Source organism: Homalodisca vitripennis, chromosome 1 (genome assembly GCF_021130785.1).
Source record: "Homalodisca vitripennis isolate AUS2020 chromosome 1, UT_GWSS_2.1, whole genome shotgun sequence".
Taxonomy (NCBI): domain Eukaryota; kingdom Metazoa; phylum Arthropoda; class Insecta; order Hemiptera; family Cicadellidae; genus Homalodisca; species Homalodisca vitripennis.
Genome location: NC_060207.1, coordinates 245,127,449 through 245,150,231, shown reverse-complemented (window position 1 = coordinate 245,150,231; position 22,783 = coordinate 245,127,449). Strand labels below are relative to the sequence as shown.

At 33.2% G+C, this 22,783-nt stretch overlaps 1 protein-coding gene across 6 annotated transcripts in view; it reads left to right on the top strand.

Annotated features, from left to right (window-relative positions):
• The window catches only part of LOC124353230 (cytosolic purine 5'-nucleotidase), a 131,162-nt gene extending 110,863 nt beyond the window's left edge, over nucleotides 1-20,299 (top strand). For 4 of the 6 annotated variants that reach the window (XM_046803137.1, XM_046803139.1, XM_046803141.1 and 1 more), the window contains exons 3-13: nucleotides 754-871; nucleotides 1,557-1,652; nucleotides 3,190-3,336; nucleotides 5,228-5,321; nucleotides 6,643-6,825; nucleotides 7,947-8,121; nucleotides 9,059-9,281; nucleotides 12,626-12,863; nucleotides 14,312-14,434; nucleotides 14,948-14,989; nucleotides 20,031-20,299. In XM_046803137.1, coding sequence (XP_046659093.1) covers nucleotides 754-871; nucleotides 1,557-1,652; nucleotides 3,190-3,336; nucleotides 5,228-5,321; nucleotides 6,643-6,825; nucleotides 7,947-8,121; nucleotides 9,059-9,281; nucleotides 12,626-12,863; nucleotides 14,312-14,434; nucleotides 14,948-14,989; nucleotides 20,031-20,174 — 1,583 coding nt within the window. In that variant the 3' untranslated portion in view covers nucleotides 20,175-20,299. Of the gene's footprint in view, nucleotides 1-753; nucleotides 872-1,556; nucleotides 1,653-3,189; nucleotides 3,337-3,367; nucleotides 3,693-5,227; nucleotides 5,322-6,642; nucleotides 6,826-7,946; nucleotides 8,122-9,058; nucleotides 9,282-12,625; nucleotides 12,864-14,311; nucleotides 14,435-14,947; nucleotides 14,990-20,030 lie in introns of those variants that run through there. The other 2 variants (XM_046803138.1, XM_046803142.1) reach the window with 2 other exon arrangements.
• The last annotated feature ends 2,484 nt before the right edge of the window (nucleotides 20,300-22,783 follow it).

The following is a 22,783-nucleotide window of genomic DNA, read 5'->3' as shown; positions in this document are numbered from 1 at the left end:
TAATCATAAAATAACTAAACATACTCACTCAGCTCAACTGTTCTTTCCAACAGCATTATTTGCTCCCAATTGTTTTCCATCGGAAACAACAAGAACATTTGGTAAACGATGACAAAAAATGTTGAGCTTTATAAAATTTAATGAGTCTTAAAGAATTGTAAAGCATTTGGAGAAGGAATGGTTAGCAAGACTAGCCAGATAGTTCTTTAATTTTGATTTATGTATTTTATTATTGTTCAATATTTTATATGGTTTAGCAGTACGTAAAAAAATATCTATATTTTGATGTTTGCAAAACAAATTTTATCTCTGGCAAGTTACCTCAACAGTATTAATTCTATTTATTGTGTTGTATTTGGATTCTCGCCTAATAGTTTATAGTCACTGCACAATTGTAATCTAGAACTTGAGATGACGCAACTGTAACCTCCTGGAGGTCTGGAGGATAAGAAGAAGAAGAAGAAGAAAGGGAGTCCATGAATATAAAAACATTGTTTTGGCACATTTTTGAGGTACAGAGGAAAATGCTCTGTACATACCAAAAGTACTTATTATCCACAGAGAAGTACTGGAACATTGTTTCTTGCGCATACCACCTACAATCCAGCACTGCTTCTACTTACAGTTACAGATTATGTAAATGAAAATCTATAGTTACAGATTATAACATAAGAAAAGACTAGGTGTAAACTGTAAATTAGGTGCTATAGACAATAAAAATGTTCACTATACAATGGCTTTCATATGTTTCAGAATATAAGTCACCACAATATGAAAGGCTTGGTTTCAACCTTATCAAGGAAAGGCTAGTTTCATTGGGTTACCCACAGGAAATTTTGGAATTTGAATATGATCCTTCCTTTCCTATCAGGTAATATTCTTTTAATAATATTTATAATTATAGGCTCGCATATTGATGAAGTCAGATCATAGTATTCATAATTAAATCTTTTACATAAGATAATCAATCGTGTATATATATACAGGCCCGTACTCAGATCAGTTTCTTCGGGACAATTTTTACTGGCCAGGCTCCACAACACTTCTAGTTGAATGTACCATGTCGACAGATTGGGATATGGTGCTTTGGTGGGAAATAATGGGGTTTGGCTGAATATCTTTTCAGGCTGATTATGGCGCTGTATATATATATATATATATATATATATATATATATATATATATATATATATATAAATAAATAAATAAAGGTTTAAGTACTTTTACGTATAAAGTAGTTATATATCCTAAATGAAAAGATTTGAGTATGTCTTCTCTCTCCTAGTAATGAGATGTTATATGTATTTATCCCCCTCCACCAAGTATTGGATCTGCGATTGTAACTACTTACTTTCATACATCTAAAATATTATGAACGTTCCAATAATTCATATCCGTGACATTTATAACTTAAAAATTGAAATTTTATTTCATTGTATTAATATCGTGATGATTTTTTTATCGGAGAGAGAGTGTATATATATGTGGGGGAATAAAGTAGTTTTAAAAAGATTGTTGTGTGGTTCTGTGTTCATGTTGGTTATTCCCATTTCCAGAGGGCTGTGGTTCGATACTCTGTATGGAAATCTGCTCAAAGTGGATGCCTACGGCAACATTCTAGTCTGTGTTCACGGTTTTACATTTCTTAAGCAGTGAGTGTTATAAAATAAAGTTTTATTTTCAATAATTATTCATAGAGTAGAGTAAGGAAGTGTGTGCAATGGGATATTACTAATAAACCTGGTCAAGGCAGAATTTGAACCTATGTTATTTGTAAATAAGGCTCAATCTTTAAAGTTCCGAAGTCCTAAAATGTGTTAGAACTAACTGGGTTTATGGTTTGTCCATAATAAATTACATTAAAAAATAAATTTTGACAATGCAATAACTAAAAACAGAGTTTAACGTGATTCACATCATAGGTTATACAGAAATATTCATTGACTTATATCCTTTAAAAACTGTAGAAATTGAAGGGTCCTGTTTCTTAAAAAAAAAAAAACAATATTACAAAGAAATAAATTCTCATTTAATATACAGTACTCTATTTGTAGGACAAAAGTAGCTCAATTCAGTGGTTTTTCAGTTAAGGTTCAACTGTCTGTATGTAATTTTATTAATTAATAATTAATTTTATTTTTACAGAGAATGAAAATCTTGTTTTTTCTTGATACAAAATATGCAATGGTACTAATAATTTTTTCGTGAAAAGCAAATAGAGGCGTTTGCTTTTCTCAGTATATAAAAAATAAATCAAGTTTTCAAAGAAAACAATTTAATTTTAAATCCAACAAAAAGCTATATGGAGTGTTTTACTTACCAATGCAGAAATAAAATTAATGCTCATATAGAAATAGATGAAGTGGCTATAGTTAAAAAAAGAAGAAGTTAAGTTTTTGGGTTTAACGTTAGATAGTTTTTTGACATGGAATAAACATTCAGAAAAAATAGTTTCAAAAATTAACTCTGGTTTATATAATCTTCGCAAAAGGTCAAAATTATGCTCACAAGAAACTCTAAAAATTATATATTTTTCACTTATTCATTCACATATTATGTTTGGTATCTAGTTATTTGGATCCACATCAATAAAAAATTTTGATTTAATTTTAGTAATAAAAAAAAGCAATTTGTGTTATTTTAAAACTTCCAGTGGAATGAAACTGTGAAGAATTACTTTCCTCAAATGCGTATCAAGACGGTTCACAGTGCATATATATAATATATATGAAACTATGTCAGTGATGAATCGTGCTTATAGCTTAGGCAAAAGTGGTGAGAACCACAGTTATAATAAAAGAAACAGAAATAATATGGCAGTAGCTCAACATAACTTGACTTTTTTTCTGTCAAAAACCTATATACATAGGAGCTATTTTTTAAAATTTGCTGCTAAGCAATATAAAATGAAAAATTATTCATAAATAAACTTGAAAAGATGCCTGACTGAGCTGTCCTTTTCTGAATGTTATACAATTCACATTAGTTTTTACAGTAGTTAAAATTATATTGTATTAGATTTAGTTATATATTAATGTAAAGTATGTTTAGTAAACTTAACCGTTTACCTTCTCAATCATAAACCATTCATATAAATCATGTGTAACAACTGAATAAAGATTTTTCTGATTCTGATGTTAGTTAATGATCATGATCCCATTTTAGTTGAAATGTTTGTCTCTGTTGCAGCAACGAGGTATACGAACTATACCCCAACAAGTTCCTACAGCTGGACGAATCTCGAGTATATGTGCTCAACACATTGTTCAATTTGCCAGAGACTTACCTGCTTGCATGCCTCATCGACTTCTTTACTAACTCAGCCCAGTACACCAAGTAAGTATAGATATCAATGTGGCCTCAGCATCAACGAGGTATACGAACTATACCCCAACAAGTTCCTACAGCTGGACGAATCTCGAGTATATGTGCTCAACACATTGTTCAATTTGCCAGAGACTTACCTGCTTGCATGCCTCATCGACTTCTTTACTAACTCAGCCCAGTACACCAAGTAAGTATAGATATCAATGTGGCCTCAGCAGCAACGAGGTATACGAACTATACCCCAACAAGTTCCTACAGCTGGACGAATCTCGAGTATATGTGCTCAACACATTGTTCAATTTGCCAGAGACTTACCTGCTTGCATGCCTCATCGACTTCTTTACTAACTCAGCCCAGTACACCAAGTAAGTATAGATATCAATGTGGCGTTCACTTGGCCTCAGCATAGGTAGATCAACTTTAGAAGTAAGTATTTACTATCTACGAGCTATTTATTTATTTCTTCTTCTTCTATAGGGTGGCCTATTGCCATGCACTTAAAGCCTCAAGGGCCTTTTGCATACCCTGGAAGCACACCATGAGACTTACCAGTCTACGGTTTCAGCAGTTCCACAAAAAAATAACCTATCAGTTCCTCCTGGGGAAATTCACCACCCTTGTCCAAACTACCAAAGATGGCATACCGCTCCCTTGCTATTGTAGGACAATCAAAGAGCCAGTGTTCGGCAGTTTCCTCCTGCTCATCACACATTCTACAGAGCGGATCCTCCTGAAGGATGCCGACTCTGTGAAGATGCTTCCTCAGGTGACCATGTCCTGTAATCAAACCTATAACCCGAGAAGTCATCAATATACTTAATGAGAGAAGGTCAGACGCCACTCTGGAGGAAGGCGACTGTAGTACCATTCTGCTCATTCTCATACCCGGATGCAACCTCCACCTTCTCTCATGTTCAGTGCGAACCCATTTCGAGACAGCCCCAAAAAATTCACACCTTGAAATACCGCAGAACGGTTAAGGGCCTGTCATAATTGGCACTGAGCCCAGGTTGGCCAGGGCATCCATCAGCTCTTTCATTCCCAGGGATCCCCTCATGACCAGAAACCCAACAAACAGTCACATTGTTGATTCTGGCAAGGGAAGAAGCGACTTGATAGCAATCACTTATTTATTTACTTTCCAACGGTCAAAAACAAATTTACAATAACAAACATACATTGTGGCAATATCAGTTACAGACTATGATATTAGCTTATATAAGACCTATTTTACACTGCATGCACTTAAATATACAGTATTGTGCGAGTTAATTTGAATACAGGTCAGTCTTTCTTGTGCCATCCCAGCCCAGGAATATGTTCAAATGTACTATATTTCAATGTTCACTTTTAAGTTGGTTCCCGTGCTTATCTGAGATTGTAATACAAAAAGGTGTTTTGTTTAGTGTTTAAAGCCTATTAAGTGTTAGATGGACAAAGTAAAAGAGATTTTGGCATAAAGTTTTAAATGCTTGGCATATGTAATCAATGATAGCTCTAACCTTGATGATGGTTTGAAAACTACATGTAATAATATTTTTAGCAATAATTATATCATTCTTTTTATCTTTCTTAAAAAGTTTAGTTTTAAAATTGAGTTTTACTTTGTAGTTTTTGTTAAGTTAGAATTTTGACACTGTGTTAAATTCGCAATAAAAAATAAACTAATTCTAAATAAATAATAATTTAATAAATAATAAATGAACTAATTTTTTCCTGATTTTATGCATGATTTCAAAATTTATAATATTTGTTATCAGTTCATGTCATGGTTTTATTAAATTTACATATTATAAATTTAATAAAGAATTGTATAAACTATTTACTCTGACACTTCTAGGCTAGTAACAGAAATAAATAGTTTCAATTGATTACATTTTTCGTTCTGCTCAATTTTCAGGGACAAAACTGGAGTGAAGAGCGGAAATTTGTTGATGTCTTTCAAATCAATCTTTCAAGATGTAAGAAATGCTACAGACTGGGTACACATACAGGTAAATAATCTTGGTGAAAACTATATTTTCTGTACACAGCTCATTGAAATCCTTTGGTTGTACACAGTGTTGTAAGGTTGTAATAAATAAGACCTGTCAGTTGGTGTTTATACATAAAAATTACACATTTAAATTAGACAAATTTTGCAAAATTGTAAGTATAATAAAGACATGTTTTTTTTTTTAATTTCCCAAAAATACCATTCTGGGTTTTAAAATAATAGAAATATAAAATAAATGTTAAACTTTTAATAACCTTTGAAAGGATAATTTTATTAATAATTTTTAAAAATTGTTGAAGACTACTGAAAAAAATCACATTATTTTACACCACTTTCACTAAGTATTGTGGTATGAAAAATAAGAGTTATACTACTGAAAATGTTGATGAGCACTGTCATCCAGTTATAACTATTCAAATTCAATGTTGGTGACACTAATTTATAATTAGTTTCAGCAGCTGGTGAAGAAAGACAAGAGACTGTGTGTTTTAACGGTTGTATTTGTCCAGGGAGATCTGAAGTCCGAGACAGTCAAGAACCTGGATGAGTACGTGAAGAAAGACGAGAGACTGTGTGTTTTAACGGTTGTATTTGTCCAGGGAGATCTGAAGTCCGAGACAGTCAAGAACCTGGATGAGTATGTGAAGAAAGACGAGAGACTGTGTGTTTTAACGGTTGTATTTGTCCAGGGAGATCTGAAGTCCGAGACAGTCAAGAACCTGGATGAGTATGTGAAGAAAGACGAGAGACTGTGTGTTTTAACGGTTGTATTTGTCCAGGGAGATCTGAAGTCCGAGACAGTCAAGAACCTGGATGAGTATGTGAAGAAAGACGAGAGACTGTGTGTTTTAACGGTTGTATTTGTCCAGGGAGATCTGAAGTCCGAGACAGTCAAGAACCTGGATGAGTATGTGAAGAAAGACGAGAGACTGTGTGTTTTAACGGTTGTATTTGTCCAGGGAGATCTGAAGTCTGAGACAGTCAAGAACCTGGATGAGTACGTGAAGAAAGACGAGAGACTGTGTGTTTTAACGGTTGTATTTGTCCAGGGAGATCTGAAGTCCGAGACAGTCAAGAACCTGGATGAGTATGTGAAGAAAGACGAGAGACTGTGTGTTTTAACGGTTGTATTTGTCCAGGGAGATCTGAAGTCCGAGACAGTCAAGAACCTGGATGAGTACGTGAAGAAAGACGAGAGACTGTGTGTTTTAACGGTTGTATTTGTCCAGGGAGATCTGAAGTCCGAGACAGTCAAGAACCTGGATGAGTATGTGAAGAAAGACGAGAGACTGTGTGTTTTAACGGTTGTATTTGTCCAGGGAGATCTGAAGTCCGAGACAGTCAAGAACCTGGATGAGTATGTGAAGAAAGACGAGAGACTGCCGGTATTTCTCAGCAGATTGAGGGAGAGTGGGGCAAAGATATTCCTGCTGACCAACAGCGACTACAGGTTCACAGACCACATCATGACCTACTTGTTTGATTTTCCCCACGGCCCGAGGGTGAGAATTGTTCATTAACTGTATATTAAAATGGTTCTTATTAACTTCTTCAAGTGATGAACCAAAGTAGAATGGTCTGAATTGATGTGTATGATTTTAATGTTCTGTCTTCATTCTGTGAAATGATTAGTAAACATACTACAATTTTATTAAAATAAAATATAACAACAATAATGATTAAACCCAGGCCTAACTGTGGTGCATAGTTTTATTGAGAGTTTTGTGCTAATGTTTGTTGTTCTAAATCGTCAATTGAACATGCAGCACAATCTAGAAATTCTTTGAAACTTTACATTTCCTTCATTTTACAATGTCTATTTACAGCTATGACAGCTTGATTTAGTACAAGTAGGTATTCACCATGGTGCTTGCTGAAATATTAAATGAAAAAAAATATTTGGACGTAATTGTTAGGAAAATCAGCATGCTTACAATGACAAAATTCCTTTTAGGGGAAACAAAAAAAATCAACTTTTTTAAAACAGTGTTTTTTTGCTGATTTAAAAGAAACACATAAAAGTACACATCTCCAGTATTTTGTTTTGTGTTTCTTTTAAATTAGTGGGCCCTACAAGGAAGTGTTTCAAGCAAATCTGCTGATTTTCTTGTTAATTAGAAATAATTCTGGATTTTAGCCCCAATAATTCAAAAAGAATAGAATATCAAAATGGATATCTATAGTAACTCATGAAGACGTACTACAAAACAATATAAATATGTGTTGTTCCAAGTAATAAAATGGTAACAAAGAGAAAATTGTATTTGTGTGAATCCGTGAAAACAGATAGAAGATGTGTAAAAAAATTAAATATTAGAAACATATATAAATTGTTAGTCTTGTTTGACACCAGCCCTGAAAAACGAATAGAATATTAAAGAACTAGATCATCGAGTACATACAAAACTATGGTCGTACCCCACCTGGCCAATCTAACTTTTTTTGTCTTTTATGTTACTGTACAGGCCTGAATAATATGTGGTTTTAAGGCTAATTTTAAATTATTGTGGTTCGTTCTTGTTTGTAATATGAATTTTTTTGAGGATGTTTTCATATATCTGTGTGTGTGTGTGTGTGTGTTCGCGCGTGTGCTTTGAGAATAATCTCTCGTTCTTGTTGGCAGCCCGAAGAGCCGCACAGGAATTGGAAAACATATTTTGACCTGATTGTGGTGGATGCGAGGAAGCCCCTATTCTTCGGGGAAGGCACAATCCTTCGCCAGGTGGACACGACCACAGGAGCCCTGCGGCTCGGTACCCACATGGGGCCCCTGCAGAAGGAACAAGTGTATTCAGGAGGTACGACACAACTGTTGTAACAAAGTGTTTTAGAGGAAGAATATATTATAAATTATTAGATGACACATGTGTAACCCATTAACCACTTATCACGGTACCGTCTTGTAACAGCTGACGCGGTACCTAAATGGTGATCACGAGATGGTACCGTGATGACAACACACGTTATTAAATGTCTGTTTAAACATTAGTATGGGCACAAATAATAAAGTTTATGTATAAAAGTAAACAAAAGAACATGTACTATACATACAAATATGTGTTAATCCCAGAAAAACGATGAGAATCAAGGTATAATACTACAACCTGGTGCATTTTGTGTTTGCTAGGATGTGTTTAAGGAAAACACGTCACATTTTTACAAAAATTTAAAAATAAAGATAAATGAATGAAATAAATTTTCCACATAAAGAATTAAATTTCCTACAAAATTACACCAAATATCATAGATTATAAAATGGTGCAAAAATATTGAGTGGATAATTGGTTAAAAGATTGTTTAATTGATGTATGTAATTAACATAGATTAAGCAATGACATAAAAACATAATTTAGTTGCATTCAGAATTTACCAAAGTTGACATGGAATGATTAGCATTATTTGTACTACGGTATGTTCTTGAATGTAATACATCGTGGTCCTTTGATTTGATATTGTAATTTGATTTCAATTTTGGTGATTTTCTTACTAGCACTTTATGAAACAAAAAAATTAAATATATAAAATGTGCTTATTTTTTAGTTGTCTTTTAAAATTATGAATTAATTTTACTTAAGTTTTTTAGTAATTGAAATAAAACCCAACTTATCTTAAATATAAGGTTGCATCAGTTAAACTGTTGACTGGTGGGATTTTCCACTGTAATAGCGCTCCAAAACGTCTGTTTTAATAAAAATATTTTGCTATCAATATAGCGGTTCTTTGTCTCTCCTTCAGGTTCATGTGACGTATTCACGGAACTTATAAAGGCCAAAGGGAAGGACGTGTTGTACGTAGGAGACCACATCTTCGGAGACATCCTCAAGTCCAAGAAGATCCGAGGATGGCGCACATTCCTCATCGTGCCAGAACTGATCCAGGAGCTGCACGTCTGGACTGACAAGTGTCAGCTGTTCGCAGAGCTCCAGGGCCTGGACGTCATGTTAGGCGACCTCTACAAGTCAGTCACAGCTTTCTGTTCAGTGTCTCACTTATAGCTGAATCTGTTTTGTTATCCTCACCACCACCAAATATTTATGTTGTTTTCTATTATCCCCTGTCAGCCTGTGAAAAGCCTCGGAAAATTAAAAAAAAAATTATTTTGTTTAAAATAATTTTGAACATACATAGTTGGCTATTGCCTGCTGCATAATTTGATAAAAATCAATTCAATTTTATTTGAATTTATTGCAAACTTTTAATCATATTTTAGATAATTTTACACATCGCTAAGACGAAATAAACTAATAAATATGAAATAATATATCAAATAAGTCTATCTTTTTCCACTAATTTAACTAAGATTTTAAATTATTCAATATGACCATATAGAATATAGGCCTATTCATATTTTGAAAATCCCTCCGGGCTACGCCCCACAGGTCTTTAAAGTAGCAAAAAATTGCCATCTTGGTCTCTAAAGTTGTGAAATATTAATTGAATGAACCTGTCAAATGTAATCCATTGTTCTATGTAAACATTGTTTATTATTTTCAATCTGTTTACATTTTTAGTGAGTAAATTATCTAAGGAGTTACCATTATTTTTAATGCCCATTTAGATTTCAGTGTTTAGGTAAGTACCCACCTACTTTAGAAAATGTCCTAAAACATAAGGTGGTCAGAATTTGACTCCGAAGACTCCCTTTGAAGCAGTCGGCAAGAACTATGCTAAATGGAAGTTCGCTGGATTGTGCTTTTTTTTAATATACCAATTCCAGCTCTAAATGTTCTAAAATATTAAAAAAACTGTTACTATAAATTTAATTACTGATATAAAACCCATATTAGTTTTCTTTGGAGACTGAAGTAGGCTTCTCCGATGTGTGATATATTATCGGAAAACAAGGCAGAACCAACTAAGAACAAAGTAAATTACAATGGCCATAAATATAAACTTCTGACGCATTTTCATGATCGTGGCAACAATGCAAACTCAAAACTGGCGTTGTTGCGTGCATGAATATAGTAGGTCATACAGCTTAAATGTTGCATGCAAAGCAGTGAGTAACTGCTAGCAGTTATGGGTTGTATCTTATACAATGTAGTCAAACTTTCACTATACACTTAAAGACTGTTATGAAACTTATCTCAGTTGTCCTTTGACAAAAGTAGGCTTCACAGAGGTGGTAGGCTACACTGTATGTACAGATATATATTTTTTGATCGGGAAAGAGGCAAAATCAGCTATAGAACAAAAATAATAAGATTTGAGTAAATGACAATGACCATAAATAAACATATTTTATAGATCATGGTAAGAAGGCAAACTGATCATTAGCGTTGGAAATATAATTCACACGAACCATTAATGTTAAACCTACGATATTGTGTGTGAAGCCACGGGTAACTGCTAGTACAGTATAGTTTGTGTTTACTTTATGCTAAGAAATTGGAACAGTTGTTTCTCTTCTGTTTTTGTTCACTTATCCCATTGTTATGTTAACTGTTAAAAAGAATGTTACACCGAAAATTTGTTGATCCTAAAAGAGTCAAATACGGAAATTATTAGTGCGGCGCTTGAAGATTTATAGCAAATGCAACAAGTAATGTGATGACAATTTCTAGCATCTAGTTCTACTCAAAACCTTGATAAAATGGATTTTGTACATACAAGTTATTTTAAATTTTCTATAAAGCTTATTACACAAGGTAAGCCTTTTGGTGACATGGGTTTCATTAAGACTGAAAACTATTACTTACATGTTATTTGTTCAAAATCACCTGCAGAATTCTTCAATCTACAGTAGTTGCAGTATAAATCCAAACAGCAGAAATAGTCTTGAGTTTAAATACTACCACTTTTGAGTCGTTAGTTTGAGCCTGTCCCTGAGCAAATATATGAGGTCTGTTCAAAAAATATCTCAACTTTTGTTTTTTTTTCTTCGAAAATTATTTATCTATTCATCAATCTTAATTGTGTACCCTTCAAAGTAATCCCCATTGGATATTATACACTTGTACCAACGTTTTTCCAAACTTCGGGGCATTTAAAAATGTCGTTTTTGGTGATCTTGTTTACTCCTCCATCGATGCCGTCTTTATCTTGTCAATCGTAGTTTAGTGTCGTCCATTCATGGGTTCTTCAGATTCGGGAACAAGAAAAAGTCGCAGGAGGTCAGATCTAGGGAATATGGCGGCTGCAGCATCATTAGTGTGTTTGTTTTGACCAAAAAAATCGTGCACAAATAACAATGTGTCAGTTATCGTGGTGCAAAAGCCAATTTTTTCCTTCTACAAATTTGTGTATTTTTGGTGGATTGCTTTGCGCAATTGCTGTGCATAACTTGCAGATAAAAATCCTTACTGACAGTTCTAACCTAGGACAAAAATTCACACCTCTGCAATAGAAAAAAAAACTGTTAGCAAAACTTTCACATTCGACCGAACACATGCTTTTTTCGCTCTTAACTCATGTGGCAGCTTCTATTGGGATGATTCGAGCTATGGTTTCTACATCATAATTGCCCATGATTCGTAACCGGTTTCAAATTTGGGTCATAGCGGAGAGTCCAACAGCTCACTAGCAATGGTAATGCACTGTTGTTTTTTTTGTCAATATTGAGCAATTTTGGTACGAATTTCACGGCGACCTGTCTCATGCCCAAATCATTGATAAAAATCAAATGGTACGAGCCAATCGATATATATATATATATATAACGGTGATTCAACATATATATATATATATATATATTCTACACTTTATCAATGTTTTCATCTGTTTAATGATGTGCTCAGTTGTCCGGTACGCAGTTCGTTGTTCACATCATCTCAGCCCCCTGAGAACATTTTGTACTACCAATAAATGTTGCTTCAGTCCAAGTTAGCTTCTCCATAAGCCACAGTCAACATTCTGAATGTGTCCGTGCACTTAATTCCGTTTTTAACACAAAATTTGATACAGATTCTATGATCCATTTTTTCGAACAGGCACGAATCGAAGACAAACCAGGACACGTGCAAGCAAACCAGCTGTCAACAATTAACTGAACATTCAAAATGGCCAAAATTGTTGGCATATGTCAGAGACATGTGTACCAACATAACGCTACAAGTTGCGATATTTTTTGAACAGACCTCATACAATACATGTTCTTGCTTAATCCTTAGAACATAATAAAACTGTTATAAATAGAAATGAAAGTTTCAGATGAAATCAGGTCTTTTTAAAGATCCATAATTCAGCCTGAAACGACATTGAACTAAAAGGTTCAAGATAACCTAATTAGTTATTTGTAGTAAATTTAACCATTTAAAAGATTCTGGCCTGAAATGACTTATTGTAAGTGTTTTGGATTACCAGGAACTTGGATAGCAGCACGAAGGAGAAACCGGACATCTCCAAGGTGAGGCACGCTATCCGTGATGTGACGCACAAGATGGACATGTCCTACGGCATGCTGGGTAGCCTGTTCCGGTCGGGCTCACGGCAGACGTTCTTCTCCTCCCAGGTGGTACGCTACGCGGACCTGTACGCAGCTACTGTGCTTAACCTCCTCTACTACCCCTTCAGCTACATGTTCAGAGCTCCTCCGATGCTTGTAAGTCGTATATTCAGAAGTGACCTCTGTTGTGACTTAGTAATAAATTACTTACTGCTTTTTGTTCAAATTTGGTGAGAGTATTCTTCATAAGTTTATCTACCTTTGTCAGTGTCATTTAAAAATCTAATTAACAAATCTGAATCAATATTCATCGTATTCATCTATGATCACATCATCAATTACACCGCAGTTCTCGGCCTAATGTTGGGAGCTGGGCATTTCTCTATTGAGTCATAATTTTTAAGTTTTAATCCTTCGCACGCCGTTAATAAATCCATTACCTTTCCTACAACGCCAAGACAAGTAAAAAATATTTTTCTTTAAGTTCAAAGCTAATTTTTATTATAACTAAATAATTATAAAAGGTAAAAGCAAAAAAAGTATAAAACAGGGCATTTTACTTAAAAATGCCCCGTATTTATTGATAAAAATAAAAAAGAACTATTTATAAAACTGTTTATTACAAATAAATTTCAAGTTTCATTGCATAATGTATTAAAAATGAAAATTTAATTAAATTTTACTATAAAACAAGATAAATATTTCAAACTAATCACAACACTACCACACGATGAAGAATAATAACGAGATACGTATTAGAAGCGAGCTCGTGGCGACAGAGAAAGCAATAATACACGCCACGGATATGTTTGGTTATGGCTCCGTAGGAAACGTAGAGCAGAGGAGCAGGCAGTCGGAGTTAGGCAAAGGGTGCTCCCGTCCTGCTGCTGCTGAGTGATGGTCGTTTATAAATACTTCCTTGGTAACCGCGATAAGCACGGAGCGAGCACCAGGCATTTTGAAGGCCTTTTGTGAACTAAAAAGCTCTCCAAGAGACATAATCTATAATATCGGATATAACTGTATTTGGCGTTTTGGTCAAAGTCTACCATTCTAATATATCTACAGCGTGGGAGGGGTTAAAGCTGTTCATTTGTTGCACGGCCACATTCCTCATCCAATTGAACATTGAATACCAAATTATTAGAATCGTTCAAGGAACAATCTAATTCACTGATGTTAACCTATCACTCCAAAAGCAGCGTGAAAATTCTAAGCTTCTTCTCCTAAGAGAATAAATGAAACCTGTCACCAGCCATGTGTGCTGACACTAACAATAACACACATCATATGGAGTAAATACTCTCTTATTTGTTGTTTATGTCAGGTTAGCAAACTAATGAAACCAAAATACTGTTCTACACTGATGATGTAGTAACAAAACGTGGTGCAGTCATCTGTTGAGTTAAAAGTGAACTATTACGGCTGCGGAAATGTTCCGTCATGAAAGTAGGCGAGGCTTGTGTCTAGAGTTGTGTAAAAGCTCTGCCAAAGTAGATGAATGGGTTATAAAACACTTCAATAGTATTGTTTAAATATTTCTCTTCGATATCCCCAGTTCAGTACATCATAGACAACCGCCATTTATTCGTGTTTTGTGTCAGATGCCTCACGAATCGACAGTGGCCCACGAGCAGCGGTTCGTCATGGACACACCGATGATTTCTCGCTCAAGAACTTTCTCAATCATCGACGAGAACGATGACGTCTGCAACAGACATAACCGAGTAAGTATAGTGAATGCTTTGTGTTTCATGTGATATGTATGATTTGTGATTAACTCTTGGCACTCTCTAAAAAAAATACACTTCACTATGTTTTTTTTCACTCCCTGTTCTTGTTCAAGTTATAAAAACACTGAATCTATAATGATTTGTTTCACAGGAAAGGAGGCTTCAATACTAAACACAACATATGCACTTATTCTTATTGATTTTGGGTATTGTAAACAAGTTTGGTAAAATTAATAAAAATATTATGACTGACTTTTTTAGTAAATATTTTTGTTTTTGTTCACTTAAAAACACAGCACAACTCTGAGGGTAAAAATCGTTATTGATAAAAAAAAATAATTTTGAAACATATATTTTACTTACTGAACATTCTTTTATTTATAGGACAATTACTATAACTAGCCTTACAAAGTTAGATCCGTACATTGACAGAGAGACAGAGCCAAACATAAGTGTACCGTATTTCATACATTAACAGTCTTTTTAACACTCTTACGTAATCTCTAGATGGAGAGTTGCGGCATAGAGGAAAACAAGTCAATCATGGAGGTAATACATGCATGTAACGTAGGCTAGACCTAGATTACGTAGGGAATAACAACTTGTTATGGCAGTGTGTCGATGTGTTTAGTTGTATTCCACGACTAATAGAAGCTTACACATAACAATCTGACGAATGGTGAGTTTGTTAGTCAAAATGTTTAACAACTTGTGATTAATTTCTAATATTTACCATTTTAGTTTTTTATGTGAATCCATGGAATAACTAGTTGTGAGTCAGTGGTCGTTGTAGTTGGCCATTTACATTCTAGTAGGAGTTAGTCTACAGTTCTGTTTGCCATCACAATCACTGAAATTCCTTTCACCACATTGAGGAAATTGTAAATTTTGAAGGATTGAAGTAGTTTTACAAAACAGTAAGTGTAAATTATATTGTTTGATTTATTCCTGAAAATCAAATAATGTTCTTTAACTTTGACATCCCTCCAATGAGCAATTTCAGTGATGGTAAATTATTTTATTGAATGCTATTTTCATGTCAGTGCTCAGACAAGTCCTACTAAGAAAGTAGGCATTGAAGTTGTTTTTTACTCATTTTGATTTAGTTTTACTACTTGTTTATTCAGTTTGCTTATTGCAAAGTTCACTATAATTATATCCTATTTAACCCTCTTACTGCTGGGGAAAAAAGGTTGCTTGGGGGAGAAACTTGCTTGGCCAAGCATACTTCATATTTGTTAATATTTTTCATTAGATTATCATTTTCTGTAATTATTTTCTTATATTTAATTCTGTTATAAGTATTAAATAATTTTAACGTGTTAATGTGAAACAAGTTTGTAATTTAATATTAAAATAATAGAAAAACAAATATTGTTTTGGCAAAATATGATAAATTATTTTGAATAATTTATTAATATTATCAATATAATATAATTTTACCCTACATCAATTACTTACTTTTGAAGTCTTACCTTGAAACATAACTGTACTATGAAGATTTTCCTAAAACTCAATATTTAGGAACAATCCAAAATTCAGGACATTGCCATTGTTGATACAATAACTTAGTATAAAAGAATAAATTTAAAGTGTTTAAAATTCTTCTCGTAATTCCTTGTTCCTGTAATAATTAAAAAAATAAAGTAATAAATGTTATAAAACAAACATAATTATCTTTTTTAATTTGGTCACAACTTGTAATTTTATTTTTCTCAGTTTCATTGTCAATTTATTGTTGAAAACAATAAAAGATTTTAGGCAACTTACGAATTAAATAGCGCATTTTGCCAAAAATTAAGTTGTATAAAAAGCTAAACATCATAATAAATTGAAATTTACATCATGAAAACGATGAGTAAGAGGGTATATTAGGAATAAAAGGGTTACATAGATACCATTTAAAAATACACTGGAAAATATTTAGCTGCTATATTTAATAATAATAATAATTTATTCCATCAATAATTTACGAAGTATAATTCACAATAACTTTTTTCGGAATTTACTGACCACTATTACTAGTAGTGTGGCCAGTGATATAATTTAATAATAATATCAATACACTTAATCTAGAGTCCAGCATATTTAGATTAAAATATTTTTGAAATTTTAATAAGTTTGAAGTATAAAAAATAAAATTAAAGAATTTCCATTTCTAAGGTGATCTATGATGTTGTGGTGAACACTTACATTGCTTTAATCAGCTTGGTATGGAACAGACCCTCAGATCAGAATCCTGTTATTGCATCTACTCAGGTCAGAGGTCTGATACATAATTATATTCATACAACACTGTTATTTCACCCTGCTAAATAACATTACTAAAGTCTATGTTGTGGCAATGAATAAGTTGCTCAATATATTTTAGTAATATTTGGCAAGCGTTTTAGGTGATTGATTTTTGAAACATCAACATTTTCATATTTTGTAGAACTATCAGGATGTTTTAGTGCTCATATTCAAAGTTGATATAAAATCTCTTTTTATACAACTCAGGAAAGCTGGGTTATTAAACTTTCTGCTTTGTATTCTTGATGGAAGTCGCCAGGTTTTAAAATAAATTAAATGTGGAAGAATAAAGAATTACTTTTGTGTTATTAAACTTGTATTTTTTAATGGAGTTTGAATGAGTGAATGAACTCCTAATTTTACCTGGCAAAGTTAGTCCTTTCTTACTAGTCATTTGGATCCTAATGTCAAAAATCTTGACAATTTTTTTTCAAATCTCACTTGTATAGAGCCATTGGTCACACTGTAATGTTTAGAAGATGAATAATGCATCTGAATGTACATTGCTTCTAGATTATATAAGTTAACATATTGTTTAAATAGCTAAAACGTAAACAAGGAAAACACCAATATAGATACATCGTTTCATGACATTTGCTCCAAGTCCTTGAACTGTATGCTATTTGTGTAAAACCTTTGCCTTGCCAATGAATGAAATTAAATTTGTTATTTATTCAGCCACGTATTATTTTACAAACTTATCAACCAAGATTTATTAAACTGTAGCACTAATGTCTGACTTTTATAGAACATACAACTCATACATTGTTTCATTTTGATTACAATGTACCAATTCCACAGCATTCTTTAGATATTGAAACACGATATCACGTCACTGCAGTAATGTTTACAACAAGAAATCCAACTAGAGTTTCCGGCCAGAAGGATGTTAAACCCTCAAAGAGCACACTGGAGTCCACGGGACTACATAAATTTCTTTTTCATATTTCTCGGTCTAAGTTTTTTCTTGGGAATTTTTAGTATCCATGTAATTTTATTTGGCATCACTAGGCTTCAAGGCCTGCCACTGGCCACCTTAGTTGCCAGCTGTCAGCTGAGTCATAAACAATTTTATTTATTTATTTTGAGGTTATGTTTTTCTTTATTGTCTATATTTTATTATATTGGTTGTAATGTTTTTTTTGTGTTGTTATTTCTGGAATAATTTACTCATTTTTCTTATTGACCAGAAAATTTGTAATCAATAGCCAATCAAAAAATTATACAATATTATAAAACCCGTATTTTTAATTATATAGTCTATATTTTGATGGTCAAATTTGCCTATGTTTGCGATTTTATGTAAGATGAGTCATAATTGCGATGACATAAATACATTCATACATTGTTTCTACATATAATAAAGTGTTAGCAACTATATAACTTGCATCTAAAACTATAAAAACCTCATTTACATGGCCATATTTAAAGAGCTTACATTTTATCGTCAAAATTGCAGCATTTTGCGAGAAACAAATTTATAATGGATATTTATAGTTTTTATCGAATATATTACAGATCGCACACATTACTAGTCTGAGAAAACAAGCAAAATTTATATAAATACAATTTATTTATATTTTAAGAATGTTTTTAAAATGGAGTTCAGTAGATCCCTGTGTGCCATTTAAAGGTTAATTATAATCCCACAGTGTCACCGTCATTATTTTGTCAAAATCTTCTGTATTATTTGGATATTCTTGTCCTGCATAGCTTACATAAAGTTATAGAATAATATTAATTAAAAATATTTAGATCAATCTGTTTTAACAATACAAGTCAAGATTTTTCATTTAGCATGTTGATGCAGGATATAAGTTCAGTACATTATTATATTTAAGCCATTTTATAAACTTCTAAAGAGTTCCTTCAACTGCTTAGCTTAATTACAAATTACAAAGTTGATATTGCATTATATTTGCTACAACAAATGTTTTTAGGTGATGAAAGTAGTATAAACCCGTAAAGATGTATGAGTAGCAATTTCTATAAGTAGGTAAAGCAGTTCCAAAATGGTCTTGAAGGTTCAACTTCCTCACATAATACTCAAAGTGATAACATCAATCCTGCATACCAAATATTTTAATGAACATTGTAATGCCAGAATTCGAGGATTTCAAAAAATGTGTACAGTTTGCAAAATAGCTATGACAAAAACATATCTGCAGTTAATTAAAAAAAAGCTATTTAACCATTGCGACAATGCACCGATGTTGATGGAAACCTAGTCCAACAATTCCATTTTGTAAACATACACAAAATGGAGAGATCAGTTTAGTAGAGTAGATCAATTTGTCTCTGATTATGGCTAATGCTCACATTTTAATAAAGAAATGTGGTGTACAATTGTTTGTAAATTTACTGAGTTCATCCTGTCTAAGGATACTGAACGTGAACTGACCTTTCAGAGCTCTGACAGAAGACAACTAAGCTGCAATCAAGAGTACGAGTACAATTAGTTGTAATGTATTGTTTTCCATATTGCCTTTCTTTATAAGCAAAGAACAATAATCATAAAAAAACTAATTGCTCTGAAAGAATGAGTTTCATACATATAAGAAATAATTGCAACATGATTTTAGTTGTATCTCTTAAAAATAAATTATTGATAATGATCAGTGTAAGAGCGCAGCTCTTGGACAATTCACCAATTAGGGTCAATTATGCTTTAGTTGGAAGTATACTTAGGAAAGAAAGGAAAATTAGAGTCTTCCCTAAACAACATTAAATTACATTAATTTGTTTATTTATTTAAATTAAATTTCTCACCTATTCTTCTTTTGATTATGAAGTGGCAGTATTTGTTAGGAACAGAATATTTTGGCACTTTAGTTGTTCCATTGAGAAAGTGTACTGTTTCTGAATAAAATACATTTTAAATACTTTTTTTGTAAAGGAGTTATTTCTATGCCTGTGGAATTTAAATGAGTAGTTTTATTGCTCTTCCTAGGAATCGAACCCATGAACTTTTCGATTAAAGAACCTTATCTTAACCATACGGTAGAGGTCATTACATACATTACATGATTTGTCTAATATAGACACTTCATACTATATACTCCAAAGATGTGGCTTTCAGTTAATTAATTATTCAACATAACTGTTTTGGTCTTGTTTAAGTTTTTTTACTTTTGACAAATTTCAATTATATTCAGTGTGCAATATAATGTATAACAGGATTTGGTTATTTTTTGTATAAATGACCAACAAGTGACTAGAAATTGTAAAACAACTTTGTTCACCTATAGGGTATGTGTTGGATGTATTGAGTGAGGATGTGTTGTGTTTTGTGATACAGATGCTAGACCAGAGGTCACAGAGCTTGGTGCCCCACGTGAGGCCTGAGACGCCGCGCAGCGTGACCCACAACCACGACGAGGACTACTCTGACGAAGAGAGCGACCGTCAGTCCGGGGAGGGGGAGGACAAAGTAGCCTCCTAACACCATTCACTATTTAATGTAATTTATTATTAGACAAGAAACAATAATTTCCAGAGTATTGCCAATAACATTTGTACGGTTTTTGCTAATTACAAATTAAATTAATATATTAAAGTTTGTTTCAAGTTGCATTTATCATTTGTTCTCCTTCTCATGTGTCACTGATGAGCCAAGATATTTTATGGAAGATGAAATTATATTATTGGTGTGGTACGAGGTGTTCCTTAAATACCCTTTTGAAACTGTGCTGCTGCAATGCTGCGGTCGGTGGCCGATGTTTGCGCACACTCTACGTGCTGCGTTTTGCGTATTTTTAATGCTTCTGTTGATTGAGAATCTCGCACTGTTATTTGTTTCTTTATTACTAAAAGCATGAAAGCAGTTGAAATACACTGTCAAATTTTTGAAGTCCACTGATAAAATATTATGAGGAGCTGATGAATCACCCACAGATATATTGGATTATATACCAATGTTGGATATACCATCATTTTGGATTTAAAATATTTAAGTGATGTACATTATAAATACTACAGCAGCAAAATTATATATTAAAAACATTCTCATACTAAATGAAATACTATCTTACTTTTTCAATAAAGTAAAAATCTGTGACTCCTAATTAAAAAAATAATAAAGATTCAAAATGAGAGGCAAGACAAAAGATAGGTACCGAGATGTCATGAGCGCCAGAGGCATCTCTCTGCACATACAGTTTTGATAGTCATTGTTTCTTCAGTGACCCAAAAAATGTGATTAGTTTTGTGTTGTCCTGTGATTTATGACGTTCAAAATAATTTATTAACTTGCTCACTGAGATTTGTTCGGATGTCCAGTTTTTAACCAGAGAATTTAAAGACAGCTGAAAATTGATGTTAACACCTTCCAATTCCTAAATTCTCTAAAGAGAAGTGCATCTTAGCCAGATGTTTGCAAACGCCCCATGACTTGGTGATAACATTTTAGCCACTCTTGATGCAGCACTTTGGTGTCAGATTTAAGATAAAAGGAGAGAAATGTTCAATCAAGGAATCTTGTTCTTCCATGACAATGTTCAGTGCCATCCTTCTAGTAACTGTTTTCTCTTCTCTATAACTGCATTGGTTTATAGAGCCTAGGACCATATAGATTTCCAACAGAGACACTAAATCTACTCAGTGGAAGAATTTTTAAACTGAAAAGATTTGAAACCTTAACTTTGAATTATTTTCATGTACTGTATCCATAATTTTAATTGCTTCGTGTATTGACGCATATTCTGTACTCAGTGTTTATGAATAAAGTCTGCTTTGATTTGAAATGAAACTCTTACCAGAATGCCATAACTACAACATCCTTTCCTCCTCATGTTACATCATAGTCTCATACGTGTGATTTCTTATTATAACACTTTTGGGAATCATTATCTACGTTTTATCTAATCTCAAAGAATCAGGTTTGCGAAAGGAGGTTATTGGATATAAACTCATGTTATTAACAGATCTATTACCAGCTAAAGATCAGTGATTTTACTGGTTAAATATAGCTCAATTGTGAATTTCTTATGTTCTCTGTGATGTTTTGGAAAATTTTAATATTTTGTAGATGTTGGTGATAAATACGGACACCAAAAAATGTTTTATAATTCAGTATATAAAATTTCTTTGATGATTCTTGAAAAAATGTTGACATTAATAATGGACAGAGTTTTAACATCAGATGTTAAATATATTGTTTCTATTACTTGCAAATACTATAAATACCATTTTACATGCATAATTTACTCCTATACACAGCTGTCAGGAGTTTGGTTTATATTTTAATTTCAACATTTGTTAGTTACCCTAGTTGTATACAGCCAATTTTTAAAACATTTGAAATTTTAATCACTGTAAATGGTAATTTAACTAAATGTTGGTATCAAAATCTTCACATCATTTCCCCATATAAGAAATACATTATGTGTGTTCTTCTACTAGACATAAGTGAAGTAGGAGATTTAGTTATTAGTGATTGATTTAGTCCATCAGTCAAAGCTTTGCCTTGCATGTATGTTTGTCAATATGTCAGAGGAAACTGATATTTGAAATTAAGAACATAATATATAAAAATTAAGGGCTCTATGATTACCCAGCAAGGGTATACCTGGTTTATACCTTCCAGTTGAACCCACACTGGACACATCACTAACCGCAAATGTTGATTCTGGGGTGCAAGGGTAATTCAATAGTAGACAGGAGGAGATAGTCTACAGCAGGAGATGACTGTTGGATTTGGTGGGGTTCGTTCCCTAACTATCAAAAGTTCTTGCTAGCCTCAACAAGAGTGTGCCACCCCTGCCTGCTTTGACTGGAGAGGCTGGTTCAGAGCTGGCCTCCCCTTCTTCCAAGGGGGCATGACTTGAGATTAGTGCCCTAAATTCTTCCTCATGGATCTCGACAGGAGGTGGCCCCTACTTCCTAACCTTACTCATCCTGAATATCCTGTCACTCCAGAAGCAGCAAAAAGGTCCTTATAGGACTAGTTGCAATTTATAAGCTTCTTGTCCTACGAGAGCAAAAAAAGGGCTCTATGATATAACTATTAGTAAGTGAGATATCCATGTTAGAATACCATTAAAGCAAGCATGT